The 25,427-nt window shown below is 40.1% G+C and overlaps 1 protein-coding gene across 9 annotated transcripts in view; it reads right to left on the reverse strand.

The window, feature by feature from the left end:
- The window catches only part of LOC110830226 (nucleolysin TIAR), a 907,764-nt gene that overhangs the window by 858,186 nt on the left and 24,151 nt on the right, over positions 1-25,427 (reverse strand). For 6 of the 9 annotated variants that reach the window (XM_087352399.1, XM_087352398.1, XM_087352400.1 and 3 more), the window contains one exon: positions 544-597. The exons of the other annotated variants lie outside the window; for them this stretch is intronic. In XM_087352399.1, coding sequence (XP_087208525.1) covers positions 544-597 — 54 coding nt within the window. The remainder of the gene's footprint in view (positions 1-543; positions 598-25,427) is intronic. 9 annotated transcript variants of the gene reach the window in all.

A 25,427-nucleotide genomic window follows, 5' to 3' on the forward strand; every position in this document is an offset into this window, starting at 1 on the left:
TAAGATATGTGAACAGAATTTTGGTCGGGAAACCTCCCAGGAGAAGAGACCGCTTAGACGATGTAGGAATAGATAAGGTAATATTAAAATAAATCTCACATTACAGAGTATAAATACGTGGATTATAACAGTGGGCATCACTGACCATGGAATTTCTTGATCGACTGTGCAACTATGAACTTTCGAACAAATACCCCAATTTTTCAAGGGCTTGGTGCTGCAAGGAGATAATATTTCTCGGAATGTGTGGTGCAGATAAGCACCTTCACGAAACAGTACACCATGCACCTCAGAGCTAGACAGTGGGAGGGGTGGCATCTCTGCAACGTTGAACTGCCAATCCTTGCCCTAACACACGCTGAAGCAAAACAGACACGAGAGCAATACACGAATTTCAGCAGTTATGAACAGTTTTACATAGCAATACAAATCTAACTCAATAAAAAATACTTTTGCTCGCCTCAGTAATTTCAAAGAGCGTCCTTCTATAATATAAAAGAATAAGTGTTACAGCTTTATTTTCGATTTCGTATTGTCACGTACCTCAATGTGGCGAGTACAGTGGACCTTGGTGAACGAAGAGATACACAAGCTTACCTGAAACACAAAAGATTGACGGTATTCATAGAAGTGAAACAGCAGTAATTGGAAAGTCAATAACAGATACTTTTTTAAGTTGTATGGTTGTTCCCTTAGATAAGAATGAAAAAACTAACAATAAAGAATATTAAGTTGCAGAAATTGTGTTATTAATGACTACCTCTGGTATATAACGAATTAGAATGGAAGAAACCAACAGACTACTTTAAAATATCAGAAAGCAATGCCTGCGTCCATATCACAGGATAATATTGTTGAATTGAAACAAGAAGAAGGCTTATTAAAACAAACAGTAACAGGTCAGAAGATAAATTTAAGTTGTGTCTTAAAATATCTCGCCCATAGCAAGGTGAGAATTAACTGGTTATTTCACAAGTACTCACGAACTAAGAAATCATATATATTCAAACTAACACAAAAAAAAATCAAAGTTTGCTCTTGTGTTATTAAACGTCAGATACCGAGCTGATATTTTAGCCAGAAGAGCGTGTTAATCCGAGTCCTCATTTACCGCTGCCGTCAGAAATGAAAGCTGCTGCAAAAAGCGTGCTCATGGACCTAAAATACACGTCCGTCCGGCAGTGAAACACGACGAACAAGATCCTTCGTTGCCTTGGGCTGTGCAAGTGCGAGTCACAAAATTCTTATTTCGACAACTGGACCGGGAGACTAATGAAAGACGTAGAAATACGTAGATGAACGAGGTTTCTCGTGGCTTTGCTCAGTCCCTCGTGAGCTGGGGTCACTACTGGTTCCTTTCACGCACTTTCCAATCCATAATTTGCAATTACCCTATCATTCTACGCTTCATAAAATAAGCAGTGCAAAAAGTGACGTCATATAAGCCAACCGAAGCACCACACTATATGTTCAGTGGGATTACAAAGTTACCTATAATAAACAACTACGTCCTACTACAGATGTGACGTTACTTTACGATCCTTGCACATCAATACCGGCTTAGATAAAAAAGAATTTCAGACAGGTAGTGCCAGAATATAGGATGAATCTCCTGGTAGATCCTATTTATTGGAGAGACAGCATAAGAAAACGTAGCTTTACATGTTTCTGCACTCACAAGAAGCAACTATGTCCTGCAATATGGCGACCAGCGAGCAAGGAAAACAGCAGGGGGGGAGAGGGTACAGATAAATAACGCATCACCGTGCAGGCTTTACCTTAGGGGAATATATTTCATGGTACTTGATACGTGGTCCCTAGGCCAGGGTCGGGTCACAGTCAAACTATAAAATACAAGACAATGTTCCTGACCTCTACGCACACCATGCATTTGTGAACTTTGACTTCATCGTTTCGGACCTTTACTCCCATCACTACGCCAAGGCAAAACAACCCCTCTTGTGCTATCGCCTTCCGGTGAATAAATAATAACTATGAGTTTTAGAGTGCAGTGTTTTACGTTATATCTACCCCTTGATAAGCCACTTGGAAGAACACGAACGTGATTGTTCAATTTGAAAAACCTGAAAGAAAGAACGTTTAAAAAAATCCTCTCAAGAATTTGGAATATTTATTAGTTTAAATATTTTGCTTAATTGGTTATTCAGTCACTCAGACAGTCTTTATAAAGATAACACACGATCCTACCAAAGTTATATGAGGTGGAAACTTCAGTCAGATACAGCAGAATCAAATGTGTGATTCTCTCTTCCCATTATATAGGCCCATTTATATTCCTGTATTTATATGTATTTATAGCAATAATGTTTCAATGCTTCATAATTAACTCGGTAAGATGGTTTGAAAATAGGTGTGGCTTACATTTTTAAAGTGCAGTAGAATACTTTAGTCTTTCAGAGTGTACAGTGAAGTATACATGAATACAATCGTGTACCAGACGGGTTACGTTGTGTTAAAAGTCCCTCTTAATTATAAATTATAAATTATACCATTACCAGAAAGGACCGTGTCCCTTTACATGTGAATAAAATATGCTAAACATCTTAAATAAAGCAACATGAATCCATAAACACAGAATTTGTGTAAAACAAACCTATTCCGCTTTTCTTGGACGATTAATCACTCTCAGAATGCTCCTTGTGTTCTTCAGATTTTTAAGAACAAAAGACTTTCAGACAGGCGAATACAAAATACAAAATATTTTGTAAACTAGAATCATTATACAATTGTTAGTATAATGCATTTAGTGTGTTGAGGATCAGCTAAGTTCTTTGCGTCTTACGTCTTGCTTGTAAAAATTATCTTTCACAAACGCTTCAAAGATGTGACAGGCTGACACAGGACGCTGGTTACAAGACGGCTAGGTTTGCTACACTGCGAGAATGAATAGAATTTTTAATTGTGAGATTTCAGGCGGCTATAAATATGGCTGTCTTCTGGGTACTTACGCCACGTTGTCTGGTAGACGTTTACAGACGTTTCAAACGTGCTTGCTGCTTCCATCATCAGGGCGATCGCCCTAACACCCTAAATATCGAGGTAGCAAGCTCCTCTGAAACGTCGGCGAACTTCTACCATACTACACGACACAACAACCCAGAATACAACCATCTTAGAATTTTAATTATTTCCTGGATTCCTCTATAGAATTATTAGTTAATTATATAGGAAATCAGTGGAAATATTTCTGTTGATTAGCGACAGTCGGTTAGTTTTTGTTGGGTTACTTACCAAAGTAGCTAGTCCGGCGGTTGGTTGAAAGATTTGTTAGTTTGTTAGTCAACGGAATAGGTACGCTAATTTCTTCAAAGTCCTAACGGCGTCCATTCTACAGTCGTTTAAAACTCACTTGCTTTTATGGTACACTCGAGCAGTTAAACAACATTATATTCGCTCGCTTTGTTGGCCAGTGTAATGCATACGAAGTACAACGACGCATGGGGCCTGAATTATTGAGGTTAGGTCTGCTAGCAGAACAGAAATGAGACAGGAGGAGCTCTCATCTATATATTACAAACTGAGTACAATAGGTCCACTAGTGGCCAGTAGCGTCGACTTGCCTCTAGATTAAACATTCAGCGCAACAAGACACACACACACACTCCAGAGAACATGATTCATAGCAACATTCGGAGGACAGTAGATGACTAGACGTCCCCTGCGATGAAGTTCATTTCAGTTGGCGTGGAAATTTTGAGAACCAAAGCCCCTTCACGCTGTAACTCCCAGCACTGCTTTCGGCCTACTTTCTTTCAAAGGAAGCATGCTAATATCCGCGTGTATAATTTCAACTGGAAGCATTATGTATAAATCGATTTGGAAACACGTTCTGCTGCTCAATAAACATGGGAATACACGTACAATTTGAGTGAGTCTGAAACCTGGGGCAATTTCAATGTCGTCTCATTTCCGACAGTTCTGTTTGGTCTTCTTTGTACTGAATTCGATATTCCATAGATGTAATAATAGAATTACATAACACAAAATTAAATCTTGAAATCATCGTTATGAAACAGTCCCGATAAAGACGGGTATTGGAGTACAAAGAAGACGCTATCGTTAGCTGAAACTTCAGAACAATGAAAACTATTTCGCATATTAAATTTACTCGAGTCAACTCATTATCCACTCTTTCATTTGTTGAAAACAAGCTAATAACCTCTCTGCCTGCTTCTCCCCAGGGAAATGAGATGTCGCTGCTTTTGTCTGTCTGCTCGAGTTGGCACACTCATTTCTCCCCCTTAACTGATCGCCCTTCAGTAATGTTTTATCTTCAAGCGACAAGGGAACTACAGCCTTCCTCTTTTACGTGACATCAACATTTGGATTGGCTAGAACGGAGAAGTGCCACGGCGATAAGCAGCGATTATTCACCATCCTCTCCCTCACGAGTGTCAATTTATACATCGTTCGAGAACTCTGCAATGAAAAGGTTAAACGTTCTTTACGTTTTCCATGCCAGGAAAGATGCATCTCGCTTAGAAGAGACGGCATCTACCTGGTGATTCAGAACACGTGAAGGAAACGTCTCTAGCCACTTCAAAAAATTTAAAGTTTGCAAGATTAACATGTTACCCTGGAGATACACTGTACCAACAAAAACAGGATCGTCAAATAAATATCCCAAAAACGAATAATACGTCCACAGAACAGACAAATGACGGTTGGCTAGTAATCACTGTTAAAGAATGAAGGCAATATAAAGACGTCTTCAGCATAAGATATGTTCAATTTGCTCTTACTTACAAATCTATTTGACCTATGTTAAATATTAACAGGACGAACCTCACCTGACCCAACGTGACGTAACGTCATCAAACCTAACCTAAACTGAGCGGAGCACTGAACAGATAATGCAAATAAGGATAAGCACAGACTTGAGAGAACTTGTTAAGCCCGCGTTTAACAAATTGCTAACATGGTGCTTGGCTCTGAGTAGACTGACTTGGAAACTTTTAAACAAAACGAATCTACACTTCGCCTTCCAGTTTTTGGTATTTGTATGTTCCTCCAAATGTTGGTATCTGTGTACAGCGTTACAACCTAGGATATCCAACATTGACATAAAATTTCATAAAATTAATCCATATATGCCTGGTATTTTTAATGTCCGAGTGCTAAAATCTTTATGGTTTATCTTACGATTCGCTCGAATGTATATCGAGTGTAAAAAATAACATAAATGATGCTCTGTCTAGGGCTCACGTCCCATGTCCCTGAGAAGAAACGAAATTAACGCCACAGACACGCAGTAAGAAGCCATTAATCCAAGTCACGACTCCATGACACAGCGTCTAATTACTTGCAAGATTCACATCAAAATACCGCCAGATGCTGTTCTGGTAGTCAGCAGTCTGCATCGCATTCCCGACATTCAGCGTTCGATTGTCAGATCAGAAACTGTGTTCCTCCGGGAATATACTAAAATAAAAACTGACCATGATCGATTACTTCTACGCCTTTAAAACTGCATAATACAGTAGCATCTTAACATTCCGCTATAGACGATATCAATAATAAGCTAAGCACAGTGAAATAAATGAAGATATAATCGATATATGTCACAAATTTACAATTATACTTGGGGGACAGACATCGCGCGTGATAAATATCAAAACTGCTTTCTAATCTAGAGGTTCCAGTATCAGATCTCGACCAACAGATCACCAAGACTTGATATTACGTCGTCGTCATAATCATCATCATCATACCCTGGCGTAAACTGTCATTAAATGAGTGTCGTCAAATGTCGCGTGTGCTAATAACGTCCCGCGCCTTACGAGATATAAATTGTCTCTTGCAAGGGCATCGACTGGCGGCATGACATAAAAACTCACGACACTCGACCGTTAAGCATTACTGAGTGTTTTAGAAAGCTCTTATAATAACAAAGAAGGCTCAAAATGTCTTATGTGAGACCGTGGGTAGAATTTAAAACAGCAAACGAGTTTAAATACACTTGGCATTGATTTTAGAAATTCAACTACAGCACGTGGTTGTGAGCATGCTGAATCATGCTCTGTAAGCAAGAATCACCGATTCTGCGAGGTGTTTGGTGCAAAAACGATGTTGGTACACCTCAATTTATATAATCTATGTAAAAACAAAAATTTGATATCTTAAAATTTCTTCAGCACTGACAATTTTAACCAGAAGCCACTGTAAATTATGTTCGGTAATAAGGTTCCCAGCTCCCAGAAAACACACCGCATCTCTGTTAATGTTCAGGGAAACGATCGCTGTTTCTTTAACATTTTCGTATGGTACTGGTACAAAGAGTCAACACTTCTTTAAAGCTAAAACCACATTCACGGAATGTAATCACAGTACTTCTGAAACGATCAGATGAAGACTTCAGCATTTTTACAGGTATGCCCCTTTTGCGACAAAACAGTAAATCTTTATTTTGCTGTGCTTCGACACGGTATATTTAGCTTTCACCCGAATCCAATGTAAGGTCTTGCCAACAGAAGCGCTTAACTATAATCACGAGTTGAATGCAAAGGACAGAATAAGATTCAAACTACGCAGTTTGAGAACATTGTCACGAATAAATCACTTCATAATTGAAAGAATCGCTGTTTTTCTGTTAACCATAAAATTTACATTATTCTTTGCATAAGAGGTCCATTCGGGCGAGGTTCTTCAACATTCTGAGGATTTATAAATCGTTATTTGTAAGACACGCAGCAGAACTCATGCAAGACTGGCCCAGAACTCCGTAAGGCCTCTACAATCAATCCAGCGGTTTCGTCTTAAACCTATAGTCCGATTTCAGCCTTGCAATCCTCTACTCCTATAGTAAAAGGCAGGATTGGATATTTCTGTCTTCTGGGTTGTTGCGCTGAGTAGTCTGGTAGATGTTTACCAACGTTTCAGAGGTCATAATGCCTCCGTCATCAGGGTAATCAGACCATCCACAGGCTCAATTTTTCGAACGGCTTAGAAATGAAATTGAGGATTACATTGCACGAGTAAGGAGCAAATGCCGATAGACGGACAGGCGAGTGGACATGACCTGACCTTAAGCGTACACTTCTTGCAAAGAAATTCGCAAAATAGTGATCCTGACTGTAACTATTTTGGGCACAAGGTATTTGAGTGTAATTACTATGAATGAAGCATCAACATTCATGGGGGTTTTGTAATAACAGATTGCTGCAATGCAACGCGTTGTTCAGATGGCAGAAGAACGCTAACTCAAGCTTCTCAGAGTGATGAATCAGTTTCGTGTTTAGCGACACGAACCTACATTCATACGAAATTCTAGACATATAACTAACTCCGTAGAGTACAGTTCTTCTTGAGACACTAAAAGCCTCTCAGGTAGTCAACAAATCTTGTGGAACCCGAAGGATCATTGCCGTGTTCATACGAGACCGCCACTGGAGGATATCATGGTCGAAAGCAATGGAATTGACCTCAGTAACAAAGTGATAGTGGTGTCTAAATGTTTGGCAAGTATCATTAAAATGTGTGCCTGTTCCAAATTTCATTAAAAAATCGTATAATTATACGCAAAAAATCATCAGACTCCCAGGAGCAAAGTTCTTCTTGAGAGGCTGATAAATGGTACGTTCTCCTAGTCAAGAAATCCCCCCACCCACCCACCAAAGGCCCCGTGTTACTTATTTTACAGCGAGGAGTTGTTACCTCCGCCCAATTCACGCATTGGAGGACCACCCATTGTCAGATGTCAGCGAATTCTTGTTCAATATAGACGCTGCTACCGTCCATGCAGTGGTGTGACAACGACCCCACTTAAGATGGATCGACACAAGAACATAAATGAAAATAACATAAGATACATTAGATGAGAATGAATTTAATTAATTTTATTTATAAAAAACGAAAGTAACAATAAGAAGGAGATAAAGGAAAAGTAGAGGAATTTAATTTATTGGACTTACAATAGAAGAAGAAAAGGAAGAGTGATGAAAATGGAAAGAGTGCGATAAAGAAAGAAAAGATTAATTTAATTCGTTACACTTCTAATGGCTGCCATTAATCACGACACACTGGCCTGTTGCGTGAGCTTAGTAGAGAAAGGGTTATACAGTATTGTGTTCCGTTCAATTTCTGGCCCTGTTGGTAAAACTTAATATCTACATCAGATCATACAAACAATTTCGGACGCTTGTATGCAAAATGAGGAGTGGCAGATCATAACCTCTGCCCACCAGGGGTGCAAAGTCAGATTAACAACGGAATCGTTTTCTTTGTTTTCTGTTCCGGGTTTCCATTTATTTAAGGAAATTCAAAAATCGATCCATACTGTATAGTCCAGACCGGCTTCAGTATTAAATACGTCACGATCCCAGACATGTTAAAGATAGCTGATACAAAAAAAACTGAATGTTTAAAAACAAAAAATAAAATTAAACGGAATCAACGTTGTAGAAGTGTTAATTTTCACCCTGAAAATGGAGACAATATGTACCTCCGAAACAATGATATACGGCCAAAGACGACACGGCCCAACTAAAAGAAAAGAAGAGGAATATCGGAAAGGAAGGAGACAGGAACACAGAAAGAAAGAGACAAAGAAGCAAATAAGCTTACAGATCATGGAACCGGATGTAGCTTTTCTGTAATTACACTGAACGAGAATCTTCTAAGAAATAATAGTTAAAGTGTTTGTCAAGTATGGAGTCACTCTCTCTTCGTACTACTGAGGTCCAAATCATGTCACAGTAAGTTATGCTAATTGTTATTTCATTACGGTAAACAACTTGGCCTACCAAGGAGCAAGCCACTTTCTATCGTCACTTCTTCTTCTTGTAACCAGCGCCCTATGGTCCAGTGACACCCATATCGTTCGGTTGCCGATGCCTGAAGACCGCTACGTCACACGTTCTCGTTTCACGACTTGCTGCATCAACAATAACCTATTTAGTCTTGCCAGTGCTATTCGTAAAGAAGTAACGAATGGAACGAACGAACGAACGAACGAACATAAATAACTTGTTACTTGATTGTATCACAGGCGAAGGAAATAAAATTACCGACTGATTAATTTATTAAACGGAGCTGAATATGCTCAATGAATTACAAAAATTATTTCAGGGCGAGTAAAATTATGACAGATGCTAATATATAGTATCACTATGAGAGAAAATTTAGGAGGTGTAACAACCTTGTACCGTAAAAAGGAAGATGTTTCAAAACCTCAATCAAAGCCTCGGAGAGACGGACGTAACAGAGGACCGAATGGAAGAGGAGAATTGAGGAGGCCATGGACCGAATACGGACCGGAGAGCCATAGAAGAAGAAGAAATTATGAAACATGATACGGTGCTTATGAATTATAATACTAAATATAGGGATCAAAATTAAGATTTCTGTGAATTTTGAAATTATAAGGACTTGTATCAATTATGAGACAAATTACGCGATACTTATGAAGGATAATAAGACAAATGTCGTAAGGCTGTTATGAATCTAACATACATGGACATGATTTGTAGTAATAGGTAGGTTACATTCATCTATCAAAACTGGGGAAGAGAGAAGGGCTAACCAATAGGTCTTACTTCGGACATCCAAAGTACGCACTCATTCCCACAGAATCTGGCAATGGGTTAAAACATGTAACGCAGTGGGGGTTTCCCTGTATGAGTCATTCTACATACAAAGTGCAAAAACAATTTTTAGAAACGAGCAGGTTATTCTGAATTTCGTAACCATGTCGCAAGACGTGTTACAGTAGACAATATCACTGTAAAAATGTTTGAAAAAGTTATTTGAAATCCAAATGGCTGCACGTTTGCGAGATAAATCATCCTACTAAACGTATACACCACATTCACCTTAAAAATGGCAACTACATTGTTTGCCGACACGTCTGATAACTTTCAACATTCGACGCGGCTTTTCCCCGAAAGGCAAAGTTGTAAATTGAAACATAAGAACAAGAATGTAACATAAAGTTAATAAAAAAAGTTCTCAAGATTTATCATAAAAGTTTCAGAAATACTTCAGAATCACGAAGGGAAATGAGTGACTGCTATTAACAACTGCCAGTACAAACAAATAAGACTCAATAGCACTTTTTCCGGAATGAGTCAATAGTTTACATAAATTCCTCAGTGCGTTTCAATCGCACGAGGGCGTGGGTGATTGAGGGGGTGAAAGTGACAGTGAGAAAACCAATGAGATTCGTGGAGTGATTACTGAATGTGATGCAGCAATATCACCAAGTAAAAGTACCTGGGGCCTAGAAGCCAATACAAATTATAAAATATCCGCAAGAGAGTGCCTTGTCCTCAATGCATATTGAAAGAGCGATGTAATGTTTATCACTCCCACTTCGTAATCGGGATGTCCCGAGTTGGTATCTCAATTGGGAAACAGGAAATCGTGACTAAGGTTTCATGAGATTTTCCCCAGTGTCACCACCACGAGAAACAAAATCTGCGACAGAATGAATGAGAAAAAGAAAAGAAGCGTGAGGGACAGAACGAACGAAAATAGACGGAAATAAAGAAAGACCAAGCCCTCTTGAGGGTAAGGTTTGCCCATTCTCCACTTCGCCAAGGATTCCAACGAATCGCAGCCAGCAATTATGTGACACGAGCTTAATTATTTATCGTACAGAATGTAACCGGCACAGAGACTAATTATATTTGCGCAGGGAATTCCGATACCACGCACCTGTGCGATAATAGCCTTGTTGGACAGATTAATCACTAGCTCATGTTGTCTCGAGAGTCAACTGACGTTAAACTTCACAAGATACAAAGAGACACTTATTACTCACAACGTAAATTCATGTTATATTTATGCCATGAGAACTTTTTTATTATTATTAATATTATTATTAGTGTTCTGTCTGACGACAGGTCCATATATTATGAACAGGATCCTTCCATCCTCTTCAGGTTGTCAGGGACCTGCTCATACATATATACATTCTTGGCAGAGATGATCAGAAGTGGTTTGCCATTGCCTTCTTCTGTGTGTGAGTGGAGTAATTGTTGGGATGCCACGGAGAAACCGGGGAAGCCCCCAGAGGAAAACTCCGTGATGCCTAGACCACGGCTTTGCCCAACACAAGTTATAAAAAGGGTCTAGATCAATGCAAGACCAAATATTAACCTTCCATTATTGTTGATATTGTTGCTGTTGTTGTAATAATAATAATTATTATAAAACAATTGTTTGATTGGTCTACAAACAGCCAAAAACTTCCGGATTTTGGCCGTCATAACTCGACTGCTTGCATCTAATAAGCGGATTTGTTCCTCTGTGTGCCACTAACTGAATTCTCACACAGATCCGAAAGAGTCTACTATGTACGTGGCTGTAACTGACTGCTCAAATGAAGGTGTGTACCTCTGAAATGCTTTGGTCATGAACTTTCCTCCGTTTCTCGCTACGGTGAAAGTTTCTTAACTGTGACGACAATTTGGTGGTCACAGAACACAGGTATACCACAGCAGCAGACGTGTTCCTCAAAAGCCGTCGCGTAATGAGAAAATCCGTAAATATAACACATTTTTCTGAACAGAGTCAATATTAACAACAGTGGAACCCATTGTTGGAAGCATTGTTGCCCTACAATAATATTTTGGGCTGACATTAGCGCAAGAACAAGTTACGCAAAAATGACATTGAGTAACATTAGTTCAAGAATATAATCCAAAAATTTACCGGGACCACATAGGTGTAACAACGATCCATGTGATTTTTCGACAGGAACGACACAACTCTATTTTTGGAACTCACTAAAGATAAATGTCTGTTTCGGGAACAGTGGTACTCCCCCTTTATTTCCCATGATTTTCCAATGTTCTGGATTCTAACTCGTGACCCTTCACAAAGCACAGACCTATGTACCGACTTTGAGTGTTAACTCCACCTGTATGTGCCTTAGAAGGAGTGGCAAACAGACATTTGATAAATGTACAGAGTGGGTGGGAAGTAAGTAGGCATTAAATAATCGCTATGCATTGGAAATATAGAGGTTATAACCATTTCTCAATGCCTACTTACTTCCCAACCACCCTGCATATAGAAATTCTTTTGTACTTCTTCGAAAGCCGAGCAATGTGTGGACGCTTAAAGGTGCGTGGTACAATACACGACGACTTGAAAAGATATGGGGCGAAGCGGCAGTGCTCCGTCTTAAAGTACCATCACAGAATTTTCCAGTTGACAATGAGAAAAACCACTAAAGCTTTCAGTCAGATACGACTATTCGACAAATGAGCCGATGCTGGAATCCAAGAACTTCCAAACACTAAACAGAATGACTTCACTGTGTGCAGTGAGGAAAACCAAGTTATACCCGACACTGTACATTCCGATTCTTGAAATGGCGGTAAATTATATTACCAGCCGAACGTAAATCTCAAGAAGGACTTGTACCACGGAAACAGTTAGTTATTAGTTTACCAGTCTGTTAGTTGGACAACGATATCTCCAGGGAAGAATGTCAACTACAGGATGAAGAAGAAAGAACTCTATTATCTGAATAATTCTTGTAGATGATAGTCCTAAATATTGGGTTTGGGCGTGGGGCTAACACCTCACGGGAAACGATCAGCAAGTTACACAGGACCTCGGACTTAACAGATTCTTTGAAACGACTTCTACAACGATGGAAATAAGTAATAATTGGACTCAACTGACTCATCATAGGACCCAGTGGCGCATAGTGAACACAGAAATGAACGTTTTTGTTCCAAAAAAGACTAATAACTGCTTCAATAGACGAGCGACTATTATCGTCTCAAGAAACACGCTGGCATTAGCAAAACCAGAAGGTTCGACTTTTCGTTAAATAACGAATTGCAGGGTTAACGGCTCTCGCAATTGTGAGAGACAGGCGTTACGAGCATAATAGCATTTCAACACTGCCCATGTAATTACAGCCTCCAGTTTCCAGATAGTATGCAGGACCCAGAGGAAGCTAACAGTGAAAGTACAAGGGCTTCAGAACGTAACAGAATCGCCCAGCTCCTTTCATTTCGTGGGTCGTTAAGGTCAGATGTTTCTCGTCTTATTATTGTGATAAAAGTACTGTTTTGTATAGGCTGGGCTTATTTCTAAAACACTGTAATAAAAACCCTAAAGGGAACAACATACAAAAACGAAACAGAGATTAAGGTTTAGGATTCTCTCGTCAGAATCGTGTTAGAAAACTGCGTCCATCCGTCCGTTCCGTGATTCAACTACAGCCATCAGATAATAAATAAAATAAAAATTCACTGGCATATGAAACAACATCGCAGTCAGTTACATTCAGACACAGATTGGAGGTTACAGATAAGTCTGCTTAAACTCGAGGACGTCTAAAACAGTCTGTTGTCAACTGGAGAGTGGGTGGGGGCGGGTTAATTTGTTTTGGGGACTAGAATGGAACAATCGGGACAGGATATTGGTCTCACTGTACTTGACGCACGTTGCGGTAATCATGGTCCATCTCCTATTCCTCCAGGAAGAAGGGGAGACGTCAAAAGTTCGCTGAACACAAGAACGAGCGAGAGGGCTAAGCCCCCTCAGTGGAAAATATGCCTGACTTCAACACTGGATGGACGAAAGCCAACAAATGCTGTACGGGGACGAGGAAGCTGTATATTGCAGACTATTTGAATAAGTCATCTGAGAGGGGGCAAGGCAGTACCTTGCTCTGACACTGCCGATACCCATCTTGAATTATTGCTGAAGAGAATATGAGCTGGGCTCACTCAACTGCCTAATCTTTTGCGAAGAACAAGATAAATCATGTGAGTTCATTTAACAACACTCTAACAACACAACTAGGTTGGGAAGGATGAGAATAGAAGCTTTTGGAGTGACTTAGGAAAACACGGCCTCCTAAGAGAATATAGTGGGGTCAAAGGGGGGTGATGCGAAAGCGGTAGCTACAAGACAAGAAGTGAAGTGTTAACCACTAGAAAATACAGTGCAAAAATAAAATGTTATGGGGTGTCGATTTACTGTCAGTAAAAGTGCTGAGAAACAGATTTTATTGCAGGCGTTTTAATGTTTAGTAATTATAAAGGCATAAATAAACAACAAAAGAAGAAATAATCAAATTGTGGAAACATTTAGAAACAAAATAAATATATTGAGAAATACACACAAACAATTATTTAAAGGTCATACAACGACGATATTTTATATTCAGAGGTAACACAGCACCGAATGAGACGGGAAGATAAGGATTTGAAAGGAGGTGGTCCTATCGTTATTCAGTGTATTAATTCAGCATTTCCCTTAACAAAAGCCACAAAACTTCAGTCAGGCGAAGATGTCTGTCTTCTGGGTTAAAACGCCGTGCAGTCTGGTAGAAGTTTACCGACGTTTCAGTGCTGTTTGCTGCCTGCATTATCAGGGTGGATCACCCTAACATAAGGAGACCTATGAACAGTAAGTATCGAGTTTCGAGAATATTGTGTCCAGAACTGAACTACGGGACATACAGACAGAGATATGAAACTCGCTAATAGGTTTAAAAATTGTCCTAATGAGGGTGACGAAATTCTGGTTAAGGCCGCTGAAGTTAACAGAGGAAAATACTGCTATGCAATGCATCGTAAGGTAAAAACAAATTAGACATATGTACAACATGACCAATTAATTTACTCGTCTTACTTAACACACACAAACGTATTTCACCACAGCAGCAAGATGTGTTTCTGGATACGAATACATATTGTGATTGTTGGCTTATTTAAAGAACATTTCTCAACTGAATACGTCATAAAGCGTCCTCTGAAGACGCCGGCCGTGACATTTCAAGGTACTAACAACATTTCCCTGGAAAGTCTGAAGAAAACCACGAGAAAACTAACCGGGAGTGCTGGTACCCCGACCGAGTTTCGAGGAGGAAAGTTTCCGGAGACAGACCTAACACTAGAACATCAACGCTACACCAAAACTTGCTTGCTCATATCTACTCACATGTTGGGATGAACAATGGCGAAGGCAGTTGTGTCTGGTGGTCTCGGAGTAAGACTACATTCTCATTCAGTGGGTTCTGTCTTCGAACCCCGATTAGATCTGTGTATGAGTTAGTCAGTTCACAGACTGAATCTTTCAACTCTGTCAATGACTTGGGGAAAATTAAATAAACGAACTCCATATCGTGGTTCGGACCCCAAATTAAACTGTGGGTCCCCTCTGCCGACCATTATCACACTGTTATTGGATGAATCAATTCTAGACTTGCGTAGGCCGATGGAAGCCAGTAAAGACTATCACAAGCCATCCTTGGAGGCATAATAGAGGACCATGACAGAACCCAATCGATATCAAAGAAATATGCCTTCAAAAAATCCATTCTTCCTTCGTCAGAAAAAGATTTTTGAACACAGTCGATATCAGGTACAATTCATCGCTATCAAATAGACGATGATACGTGACAGCCCTTCCCAAGTTTTTTAAATTCGTAGCAGCAGTTGCTGATTCTCCATCACAGGACCGGGGTCAGTGTTTTCAAGCCTGCTTACGTGTGGGGCTTCTTCACTCCCACCCGCTTTACTTGTCGACATGGCCTGGCGCTTAGGCACAGGGACGATTTTACCTTTCACTATTATTGCCTCACCAAACTGTGCCAATTCTATATTATAGGGGATCTTACTGTACCGTGGCTCTAAAACTACAATCTCATCTGTCGTGTATAGAAAGTGAACGCAGGCAGTTGGCGGTAACGCATATATTCTGTTCGTTACGTAACGGTGGTCAGCAACCTTCACTGTATGAGGGTCAATTTGAGAGGATCGCTCTTCGGACTGCAAGCCAAAGGATTAGATAAGCGTTCAATACGGAAACGAGAATACATGGATCTAAAACGAATAAATACGTGGAGAATGGAGAAAATCATACAAGAAGAAACTTCATAATTTGTACTCTTCATTTAAGATGACGCGGGTAATTAAATTATAGATAAAAATACTGAAGCACACATTTGAAAAGACGTTACTATGGCTATAAAAACTTTGGTAACCACCCACAAGACTACGGGATGTTTTGAAGGAATGTATCCCAGGCGATTACACGAAGGAAAGCTAACTGGCTGGGACATATTATGAGAAGGAATGGATTAATGAGTGATATCATCGAAGGCCAGGTTGAAGGAAAGAGAGGACTAGGAAGAAGATTGATACAGCTAACCGACGACCTTAAACAAGGAAAGAAGATGACGTTCCAGGAATTAAAGCGAGAAGCCGAGAATAGGGACAACTGGAGAGCTCTTTTTGGGCAGAGCAATGGACCTGTCGTAAGACAGAACACTTAATAATAATAATAATCGCATGGATCTAACGGAAACATTCTGAAAATGTGATCTGTATGTAGTTGGATGTTTGGGTCTTTCATGTCCTGGTACTTAGACACGGGGGTAACTTTATCTTAACTTTAAACTTTCTAACCCATTTCGCACTCAACACATCGTCGAAGAACCAGAATCCTGAGTTTCGCCTCGCAGTAGATAAATGCATCCAAATGTAACTTTCCAAAGCGATGTCTTATAAATCAGAAAATTCGTTAGGTCAAGTGAGTTACGTATCACAACTATTTAAAACCGTTTCCAAGTTGTACATAACAACTATCCGATAAAAGAATACTGAAATGGAAGCTTCCGCATTTCTGTCAAAAGGACGTTTTCATACATCGAAACCACTTCCATAATCTAAATGTCCGAATTCCTCAAAGAACAGCGTGTCTAATGTATTTTCTCGTTACAACGGCGCCAAGTTATCGCAAAGAGCATTTACAACAGATAGCCTTAGAAAAGTGGACTTCATTCAGAACACTTCGCACTTACACCTAAATGCTAGCCTACTCATCGGTCAACAACCTCTAAATGTATTATAGCCTTTTAACGAAGCGAGTAAAATCACTGTTCTTCTTGGCCAATCAGCCGATAATTCGTCCGAGTTTGGAGCTAGTCAAAGCACGTGTTAAACTCAAACACGAAATCAAACCTGCTACTTTCGGGCTGCGTTAAAATGTGATGCCGCGGAATACAGCCATCTTCAAAATAAGTAAGATATGGAATAGCCATCTAGTAACATCAAATCGCAAATACGCATGGAGATCTCGATGTTTGTTATTTTGGGCTCATTTTAATCAAAATTGGAATGAATCGACAAAGTTTAGTACAACGGCTCAGTGTTGTATTTCAGAGCCTCTCACAGTATTCTTACTTCTGTTCATCTATCACTGATTAGGAGCTTTGATCTGTTCCGATTCACAGCAGTTTTTTAAACATTTTATAGGACTCCACATGTGAGAGACTGGTCCATCACAGAACCTTTACCCACACAGGTCAATAAAACAGATTATAGTCATACACCCATACAAGGACAGGAATTCGAAGCTGAGATCGATCGGTCACTGTAATCATAATCACTATTTTTAATTTCCTCAAAGTCAATTTCTGCCCAATACAAGTGATATTTACTTTATAAAGTCAGGGCACCAACCTACTGACCATTCACATCATCAGAACCTTTCGTGTTGAGTGAAAGGGATGTTAGTGTGGCAGCTAACGCAGTAACTTTTCAACTTGTTATTCTACTTTCACGGATTACTCCTTTAATAAATAATTCAGAAGTCCATGCTCCTTTTCCACTTGCGGTAAGACCAGTTGCATGCAGTAGGCTAGAACAAGGTAAGACACCTGGCATTACAGGAAAACCGTCCTTACCCCACGGGCTCGGTCATGAGACTGGCTATCCTGCACTATTTCGTGGATTTCCTCAGTCAGTCCAGACAAAAGCTAAAGTAGGTGATCAGATCTCCTTCCTTTAACAGTCTGCACAGAGTACAACTATGACGCAGAACACAAGTTGGCGCTGTAAAACCAACACAGTTGATAAAAAGTTGTTAAATAAACCTTTTATTAAACACAGATCGTGCAGCGGATTTCGTGACCTTTATCCCAGTCTAAGAAACGACTACAACGAAATTTAACCGTGTACTACAGAGCGAAACTTCAGGAATACAGAATGTACATTTTGTGAGATAAATCTAAAACATTTCCCTACTACGGTAGAGTCTACCGTTTTAGGGAATTATAATCCATTCTTTTTACAAAAGAGAGTTTTCTGCATTTCTGAAGTTTCACACAATAACGAGAACACGACAGTCACTGGTCATTATCACTACAAACAGATCGAAGGAGCTTAATGGAACATTTACAGCATAAAAATTTCTACGTTCTGAGTGATTAGGCACGATGATGAAACACGGATCACTGCAGCAATCCTCAAAAACCTCCGGGGAGGGGGGGGGGGGGAGAATTCTCTGCCATTTATCAGACCTTGTTCTGCAGCCCAAAATCTATGAGACAATAGTAAACGGCCCGGAACTGAAGATGAAAGAAATAAAACAAGGGTCCTACAGCTTCAATTGATGACGAGAGGATCCCCTCAATATTCGTCTCGATCGTGACAAACCGAGATGCTGACAGCGCCAAATAGCATCTCCCTAAATCGAAATTATGTTGAGTAAAGCTCACCTTCTCACACATAATTGCTACGGGGTACACAACGTCTCGGTAATGCATACGAGATTTTAATCGGAATACCTGAACATTCAGTCCGCTGATGTTTCGGTATTTGGTTCTGTTCCTGACTGCTAATTATTAAGCCGCTCAAAATACTCCCGGCTTCGAAGAAACAAACAAAAACCAATATCGTTATCACAAGGGATTCTACATTGACGCAGTAAAATTCATTTCTCATAATCACAACTCTTTCTATGAAATACATTTGATGAGCCAAACCTACGCACATCACCTCACACATAAGTCACTTTCTGTGTGGAGAAATCTGAATTCATTGTCCTACGTAAAGACACAAAGTGTTCTAACCCATAAAAATCCCAACAGAAATTGTTTTCATATACAATATCTCCTGGTGTCGTACCCTGGAGAGAGGGTCCAGTAACGTTCAATTGCCAGACGTGACTTCCCTACACGATGTCCACGAAGTTTCATGAAAACAACAGATTGGGACGTTTTACGATTCCGAAGGAATGAAGCTTTCTACACGCACAGACATGTCGCAACATAGCCAGAGTACAAAATATTCTTGTTTAACAAATTCCTCGATTATCTGCCAACAATTTCCGAACGACCTACGCATGTAATATCAAATGAGATGAAACCGGAGGTTGTGGTTTACATCAACTAGTGTACGCCCAAAGTTCATTTAAATATTTAATAATTCAGCCTCTACCTAAGAGAAAACAATATTCCTCCATTTCAAATATCAACTGATTATAACGCCGTTTTTAGATATAATCTTTGTTTGTTCTGAGAATAATACGAAGCAGGCAAACTACGGAGTTAATTATCCCTTTAGACGTGATAACTTATGGACGTCTCGGTGCTCGGCGTTGTCCTTATGCTCTTCGTCGGTTTGCTAGTTTTGTATTGTTCCCGAGGCCCATCTTTGCTTCTTGTGTCGTGACGCTAGGCGCCGGTTAGCCAGAAACGAGACTCGGAACCAGGAGGTTCCGTGTTTGTAAACTTAATACCTGTAATATCCTTCCGAAACGAGTTTTGGCCTTGGCACTTCGACTGTAACGGACACGAAGTACACATCAGAAGAACGCAATGTTTTTAGCCGACTGATAGCACAGTAATGCCGTTACAGGTTCCAGGTTTACAGTCGATGCATCAGTTCCCAACAGGTCGGCGTTTGTGCCACAAGTTTCGTGATTCTTGCTACTTGGCAGACGGAAACTATCGAGAAGCTACGTGCACTTAGACCTCGCGACAGTTTGAGGTCAGTAGCCCAATAATCCCCTCCCCTTTTGGCTCATGAACACGTGTTCTTTGTCTGATAGGGTCAACCACATTCATCTTAGGGCACTTTCATTTGTCCTGTACTTCGCGTCTGTTCCAACTACAGACGAAATCAATATTCAGTGAGGTGACGTCACGGCTACAAACATTAACCCAATACAGTAACTTACCGACAGTCTAAGCAAGTTATTACCCGACTAATAAATGAATCGAAAATCTAATAAATTCACTAATTCACCAGGCTGTTTCGAGTTATACTACTTGACGAAACACGAGAAAGGCCTTTGCTTAACGCTTTGAAATAATATTTAAAAATAAAGTTCTTATGTAAAAAATACACAATAAGACTCCACTGCAATAATCAGTTGGATAATCATTCTTAAATAAGCATTATTTCTTCTACTAAACACACGAAACTTATAAACATACCTTTGTCGATAAAATACAAAAAATGGATGTTAAAGCAGACGTCACATTCTTTGCATAAAATTAATTAAAAACAGTCTGTCTGTCTGTCTGTCTGTCTGCCGGTTTGTTAGCATGTTTTATCTCCGAAATTACTCGAATGATTAACTCCATGCAACAGAGCCCTTAAGAAGGTAACTGTCAGTCACACGGTTAAGAAATTCCTGCCATGTTTGAAACCCAAAAATTCGCTACTGGGCCCTATTTTGAGCAGATGAATCCAGTGATGATCTTTAGTCCTATTTATTTACAACCCATTCCTCCCACCTACGTACATCTACGACTCCCACAACGTTTGTTCCCTTCATATTATCCGAGCAGGGGAAAGTTAAAAAAAAACTTTCAAACACAATTTTAAGCAAAAAACATGGGAATTCTAACCATCTAAGCAATTGTTTGCTTATCATAAATATCAGATTTCAAAATATTAAACGGATAATTAAACTCCGTTACCAGGCAAATAGAAAGTTAGTTTGCACGTTCCTCTTTTGTGAACTCAGCCCTAGATCAACAAACTAACCTAAGCCAGTGTGACATTATTTTGTAATTATTTTATGTAAAGAACTCATTATCATACAATCAGTTAGCATATTTATCTACATTTCTAGACCTATGTCCTGAATACCTGACAATAAAAGCGAAAGACTTTCTCCAGTTTAAAGCATACGGAATTTCAAATTGTATGATGAATTCTGACGTGACGCTTTCTCGACTGAATTAGTAACACGCTGTCAAATGAATTACGGATTGGAAAGAATATGGAAATAGTGGCACTGGCCTAGTTTAACGTACTATTTCACAAGTTGTCTTGACAGACTGAGGGAAGAAACAAGTATAACCTCAGTCAAGATAACCGGCCTCCTGGCCCAGAACTCAACCCAAGACCTCCCTTCACAGACATCGTGTCATTCCGAACATGCTGCATAAGTTGTTCGCAAAGTTCATCTAAATTTGAAGGAAAATTTGGACCGACAACCGAAAACTTAACTCGCCGCACACAAGTTTGTATACACTTATAATATATTCAATCTGAATCTGTTACATATTTCCGGAGATTAAAAATCCAGATTCGAATTGTAACATTCCGTAGTCTTTGTTAACTACATTATATTCCTTTATTTTCATTACTCTTATCATTTTACACGCCCATAACAGACGCGTTTCGAATCAACTTACCCATCTTCAGTGATAAAATTATTTATAGGACTCAATGCAAAATTACATATATTTTACTTCATGCACGAAGAAAATCTCAAGCGATACAATTGTGTGAGTTGACCTGTTTGCGGTTCCCTTGGTGAGAGTCGACTGATGCTTGCCACGAGGCCTGAAGCCAAGCACACCTAAATCACGAGCCAGTCCGTGATGACCGTGATATGCTTGAACGCAGGCAGTGGGTTGTAATAATGCGCGGAACTTTCCCCAAGTTATTATGCACAATATTATCTCCCTAAATAGATAGAGAGAGAGAGAGAGAGAGAGAGAGGGCTCTTAGGGGGTATCAACGATTTGTCTGTCATTCGTTTCGTCTGCGCAAAAGGATTTAGACTTCCGAACTCTATTTTATTTAGTGTTCTGTCTGACGACAGGTCCATATGAACAGGATCCTTCCATCCTTTTCTCGGACTGGGACCTGTTCATATACGTTCTTGGCAGATGATCCAGAAGTGGTTTGCCATTGCCTTCTTCTGTGTGTGAATGGAGTAATTGTTGGGATGCCACGGAGAAACCGAGGAAGCCCCCGGAGGAAAACTCCGTGTTGCCTAGACCACGGCCTTGCCCAACACAAGTTATAAATTCGGGCACCGCCGTGAATCGAACCCGAGACCCCAGGATCACAAGGCCAGCGTTCTAACCGCTAGACCACCATGGCTTCTCCGAACTCTACTACTCGTATGTCATAAATTGAAGTTAACACATGACAATGACCTATGACTATGTAGCACTGTACAAATCCAGCAACTTCAACATTTAAATATGCTAATGATTATGCTTCTTCCGAAATCCGGTGTATATAATTTTGTTACGCACTGTTTTCATCCACAAGCTACATTGATTGAATCAATCCATCCACAATTTTGTTCCCTTCGTGTCTGAAGAAAAGGGATAAGCACCAAGTGAATATAAAATAGAGAAAGAAAAAAACCTTATTATGTCATGTCTGCATTCCTAACCAATCTGCGCATTAGTCGGTAAAATGTGTCAGTGAATGCAACTCGCACTGAATACAGAAAAGACGTAAGAATTCTCGTGAAATATTTTATTTATTGCGCTCAATGCAGAACACACTGCGAAAAAAATAAAGTGAGTTACAGAGAGCGATCACTTTTTATACACGTGTTCGTGAAGCACCAGTTTCGAGTCTCGGAAGGCTTGTAAGCCACTGACTGAGGTTTCTTTATATTTTCCTCAGTCCCCCCAAGCATGTCACGATAGTGCCTGTATATAAACCACGACTACCTCCTTCCAAATCCACACTTACTCATCTCTTATAATAACCTATCTGTATAACGCTGTTCAGCTGAAACAGCGTCGATCAATAAATTCATAATCGCAACTACGTTTCTTACGAGCAGGAGGAAAAGGTCCGACCGCCGTACAGTTGGAGCGAATTGCCTTCGGGAGACTTATTACGAACGGCCAATATGTCGGCCCGATCCCCTGGAACGACAGGCAAAATAAGGTTGTCTGTGTTACCTACTACGCTACACGTCGTGAAGACGTATGTGGCAGTGGGGGTACAGCTCCACTCAAAATTCATATCAGCACCAGACAGAGGTGAATGGTCAGCTTCAGGCCCCGACCGCTTTAACTCCTGGGGATCGGGCCGCGGTACTCGCCGGATAGGAGGCCGGTTCCGCCCCACAGCCGATCCACATGAGGCAGCAAAAAGAAAAATATCCTGCCCATAGTCAGGCTTACATGCGGGCCTGGAGTCTGACCTAGATGTCAACTTGGATGCGAGCCTGGATGTGGGCTTGGGTGTACTGTCAGTTGCTAATGCACCGTGTAGTCTGGTAGAAACTGACCGACGTCTCAGACATGCTTACTACCCCCATCGCCAGGGCAATGAGAGCCCTGACGATGTAGGCAATAAGCTCCTCTGAAACGTCTTTAAACTCCAGCAAGACCGTCCCAGAAGACAGTCATCTACAGAGAATGAAAGAAATTGGAACGAAAGCACACAGCAGCTTTCACTGAAACTAATAGCGTATTCTCAGCGCCACGTCAGCGATGTGGCCTTGGGTAGGCACATCCAAGGCCTTCATAACCTGCAGCAATTTCACGTCTGTACAATACACACACCTTGGGGACTTGGCTACGCCACAGTGACTAATTATCTATGTGGTTTCTCAGTAAGGTTCATTGGAAAGTAAGGTGATGGCTCATAAGATGGAATTACACTTTAGAGACAAACTATATGAATAATTAATTAAACTATGACCTTCAGTAAAAATTACATCTGTAACGGACGTGGTGGTGCAAACCGATTTTTTAAATATTGTTTGGCCAGATTCATATTTTAAAGGTTTAAAACAGCTTCCGGTGTATTCTGCCAGACTTTTCATTTCGTTTTGTTGTGTCCATTGTTATCGTATTTCTTTTCTTTATTCTATTTCGTCTTATTCATCTCCTTCCCATTCTTCTTCGCATCCCTTCTCTTCTTATTCGCTTCTCCTCGTAATTCCTCGTCCATCTTCATATTATATTTCATTCGTATCGATATAAACAGAAAGATCGTTATGTTCTTTTCGAGTTGTTGGTTTTAAAGCCTTCCCTGTCCGGAGGCTACACGAAGGACCCCCTCAATAACTAATTTCCCAAAATACCTCTCATTCAATTTAACGCTAAACAACCTCTGAAGTTCATAAAGTCTCACCGGACAGCAATCATGTAATTCTAACCACCAAAACGATGTAGCAATTGTACGGAACACTTGACAGCACGTGTTCGTAAATACAAGTATTCTGCACTAGAGTACAATGTCCCACATCCACACTTAGTATTTCACTTAGTATTTCTCATCGCCCCCAAAAAGAAACTTGAAAGTCAGCCGGTGACAAATCAAACACAGCGAAGTCACGATTCCTTCCTTTTCTTCTCAAGGTATCTCATTCACCTGGCGCCGTTTGTCATGAAGCGTGACTAGCAAATAACATACGATATTCAGAACAGTAGACACACAGCGCAGAAAATTCTCTCTGCGTCAGCTGTCAACACTAATCCTCTCGACTATTTCCAAGGAATATTGTTTCTTCTGTGGAATGTGAAGGGTATGTACATGTCTCCTCCATAGCCGTCTCTTGCTTCAATTAGGGGAATCAGTAGTACATATATCAACTGACAGACACGAGTTAAAAGCCTACGAATTGGTCCGACAGTTTCATTTTGCTTCGTATCGGTCAACTAAAACTCTTCTTCACAATTAACCAAAAATCGCTTATCGAGCAGAAAAATACTAGGTTACACGACATACAATATAAATCAGATTTAGATCTGTAACTCTCATTTTCAACGCTTTGTGTTGTGACAACTGATAGCCAGACCCATGAGGAAGAGGTTTTACATTCAGTCATGCCAACCATAACACTCAAAATCCCCTCAGTCTTATCGTGGCAACATTCATAGCAATTTAAGCAAATCACACACACAGAGTTATGCGATCGAATGCAAAGGCTTAAGAAAACGTCTCTATTCTTATCCAACCTCAGGGTCATCAAATCTCTAATTATTATTTTTCAATTATCTAATGTTAATCTTTCTTTGACAGAGTTTCTAAGAACGCAACCTTTAGTGAAACATGTCAACTGTACACCCCTGGTAATTTCTACTTATCACATTATGGTGATCCGTTCTTTGTTACCCGGTGAGCCCCCTCCCCATCCAATAAGAATACAACCCTTTCCCTTCATTTATATCATACGCAATATCATTTATTCAAACAATGTTCAAATTTTATCACGTGATCTACATTACACAGTGCTATTGAAAACCCGTGGCTTAGTGCCAACGTAACAACAATACGTTCACTTCGGCTACGTGATAATCAATCCCCATAGATGAGTGGATGAATGGTGAAAGTGGTGATCAAATATAACGATTATAATAGCGGTTTCAGTTCACGTGTAAACAAAACTGCGGGTATTTGGAATTAGTTGCTACATATTGGAATATA

This window comes from Zootermopsis nevadensis, unplaced genomic scaffold, assembly GCF_977971745.1.
Source record: "Zootermopsis nevadensis isolate Lab colony 2312 unplaced genomic scaffold, Znev_1.0 Znev_ptg000021l, whole genome shotgun sequence".
NCBI classification, from domain to species: domain Eukaryota; kingdom Metazoa; phylum Arthropoda; class Insecta; order Blattodea; family Termopsidae; genus Zootermopsis; species Zootermopsis nevadensis.